General features: G+C 42.2%; 1 protein-coding gene across 1 annotated transcript in view; it reads right to left on the bottom strand.

Moving 5' to 3' along the window:
* Positions 1–1,919, bottom strand: part of HNRNPUL2 (heterogeneous nuclear ribonucleoprotein U like 2) — a 27,121-nt gene that overhangs the window by 21,515 nt on the left and 3,687 nt on the right. The window contains exons 2-3 of the mRNA XM_032441765.1: positions 1,774–1,894; positions 1,526–1,671 (exon numbers count right to left, since the gene is read on the bottom strand). Coding sequence (XP_032297656.1) covers positions 1,526–1,671; positions 1,774–1,894 — 267 coding nt within the window. The remainder of the gene's footprint in view (positions 1–1,525; positions 1,672–1,773; positions 1,895–1,919) is intronic.

Below are 1,919 nucleotides of genomic sequence, written 5' to 3'. Positions count from 1 at the left end.
GACCCCTAAGTGACCCCAAAACCCACCAAAATGACCCCAAAACGACCCCAAAACTGACATCAGGGACCCCCAAGTGACCCCAAAACCCACCAAAATGACCCCAAAACTGACCCCAAAACCCACCAAAATGACCCCAAAACGACCCCAAAACTCACCAAAATGACCCCAAAACCCACCAAAATGACCCCAAAACTGACATCAGGGACCCCCAAGTGACCCCAAAACCCACCAAAATGACCCCAAAACTGACATCGGGGACCCCCAAGTGACCCCAAAACTTAGGGTAAAAAATTTTCAGACCAAAAAGTGCCATTTTCAGAGCATTTATACCCAAAAAGTGCCGTTTTCAGACCAAAAAGTGCCATTTTCAGAGCGTTTATACCCAAAAAGTGCCATTTTCAGACCAAAAAATGCCATTTTCAGAGTGTTTATACCCAAAAAGTGCCATTTTCAGACCAAAAAGTGCCATTTTCAGAGCGTTTATACCCAAAAAGTGCCATTTTCAGACCAAAAAGTGCCATTTTCAGATCAAAAAGTGCCATTTTCAGACCAAAAAGTGCCATTTTCAGACCAAAAAGTGCCATTTTCAGACCAAAAAGCGCCATTTTCAGCACATTTATACCCAAAAAGTGCCATTTTCAGAGCATTTATACCCCAAAATTGCCATTTTCAGACCAAAAAGTGCCATTTTCAGAGCATTTACACCCAAAAATTGCCATTTTCAGACCAAAAAGCGCCATTTTCAGAGCATTTAAACCCAAAAAGTGCCATTTTCAGAGCATTTATACCCAAAAAGTGCCATTTTCAGAGCGTTTATACCCAAAAAGTGCCATTTTCAGAGTCTTTATCACCCAAAAATGGCATTTTCAGAGTGTTTATACCCAAAAAGTGCCATTTTCAGACCAAAAAGTGCCATTTTCAGACCAAAAAATGCCATTTTCAGCACATTTATACCCAAAAAGTGTCATTTTCAGACCAAAAAGTGCCATTTTCAGCACATTTATACCCAAAAAGTGCCATTTTCAGACCAAAAAGTGCCATTTTCAGAGCATTTCTCCCCAAAAAATGCCATTTTCAGAGCATTTAAACCCAAAAAGTGCCATTTTCAGACCAAAATTGCCATTTTCAGAGTGTTTATCCCCAAAAATTGCCATTTTCAGACCAAAAAGTGCCATTTTCAGAGCATTTATACCCAAAAAGTGCCATTTTCAGAGCATTTAAACCCAAAAAGTGCCATTTTCAGAGTCTTTATCACCCAAAAATGGCATTTTCAGGGCATTTATACCCAAAAAGTACCATTTTCAGACCAAAAAGCGCCATTTTCAGACTGTTTATCCCCAAAAATTGCCATTTTCAGACCAAAAAATGCCATTTTCACAGCATTTATACCCAAAAAGTGCCATTTTCAGACCAAAAAGTGCCATTTTCAGACCAAAAAGTGCCATTTTCAGAGTGTTTATACCCAAAAATTGCCATTTTCAGAGCCTTAACGCAACAAATAAAATCACAACATGTTAAAAACCACCATTTTCAACCCCTTTCCCACCATCCAAAGCCCCAAAAACGCCTTTTTTCCCCCCAAACCCCCACATACACGTATCCAGGATGACGACGCTCTCATCCTCCTCCCCTTCTCTCGGCTCCTCCTCCGGCGGCGGCGGCGATTTAGACCTAAAAATTGCGATAATAACCCCAAAAAATGCTCATGTTTAGGAATGGAAAAGCAGGTTCGGACCCAAAAATGGGGTTTTTAAGCCCAAAATAGGGTCGTACCGGCTGTTATAGGCCTCCTCGCGGAACTCATAGTAAGCGCGGCCGTGCTCGTCCTTCTCGTCCCGCTGCCTCTTCACACCGCGACGTTCGGCCTCGGAACCGGCGGCTTTGGGATCGTCTGCTGGGAAAAATGGGGTGAAAAAGGG

Source organism: Coturnix japonica, unplaced genomic scaffold (assembly GCF_001577835.2).
Source record: "Coturnix japonica isolate 7356 unplaced genomic scaffold, Coturnix japonica 2.1 chrUnrandom548, whole genome shotgun sequence".
Taxonomy (NCBI): Eukaryota; Metazoa; Chordata; class Aves; order Galliformes; family Phasianidae; genus Coturnix; species Coturnix japonica.
This window is presented reverse-complemented; position numbering and strand designations above follow the sequence as displayed.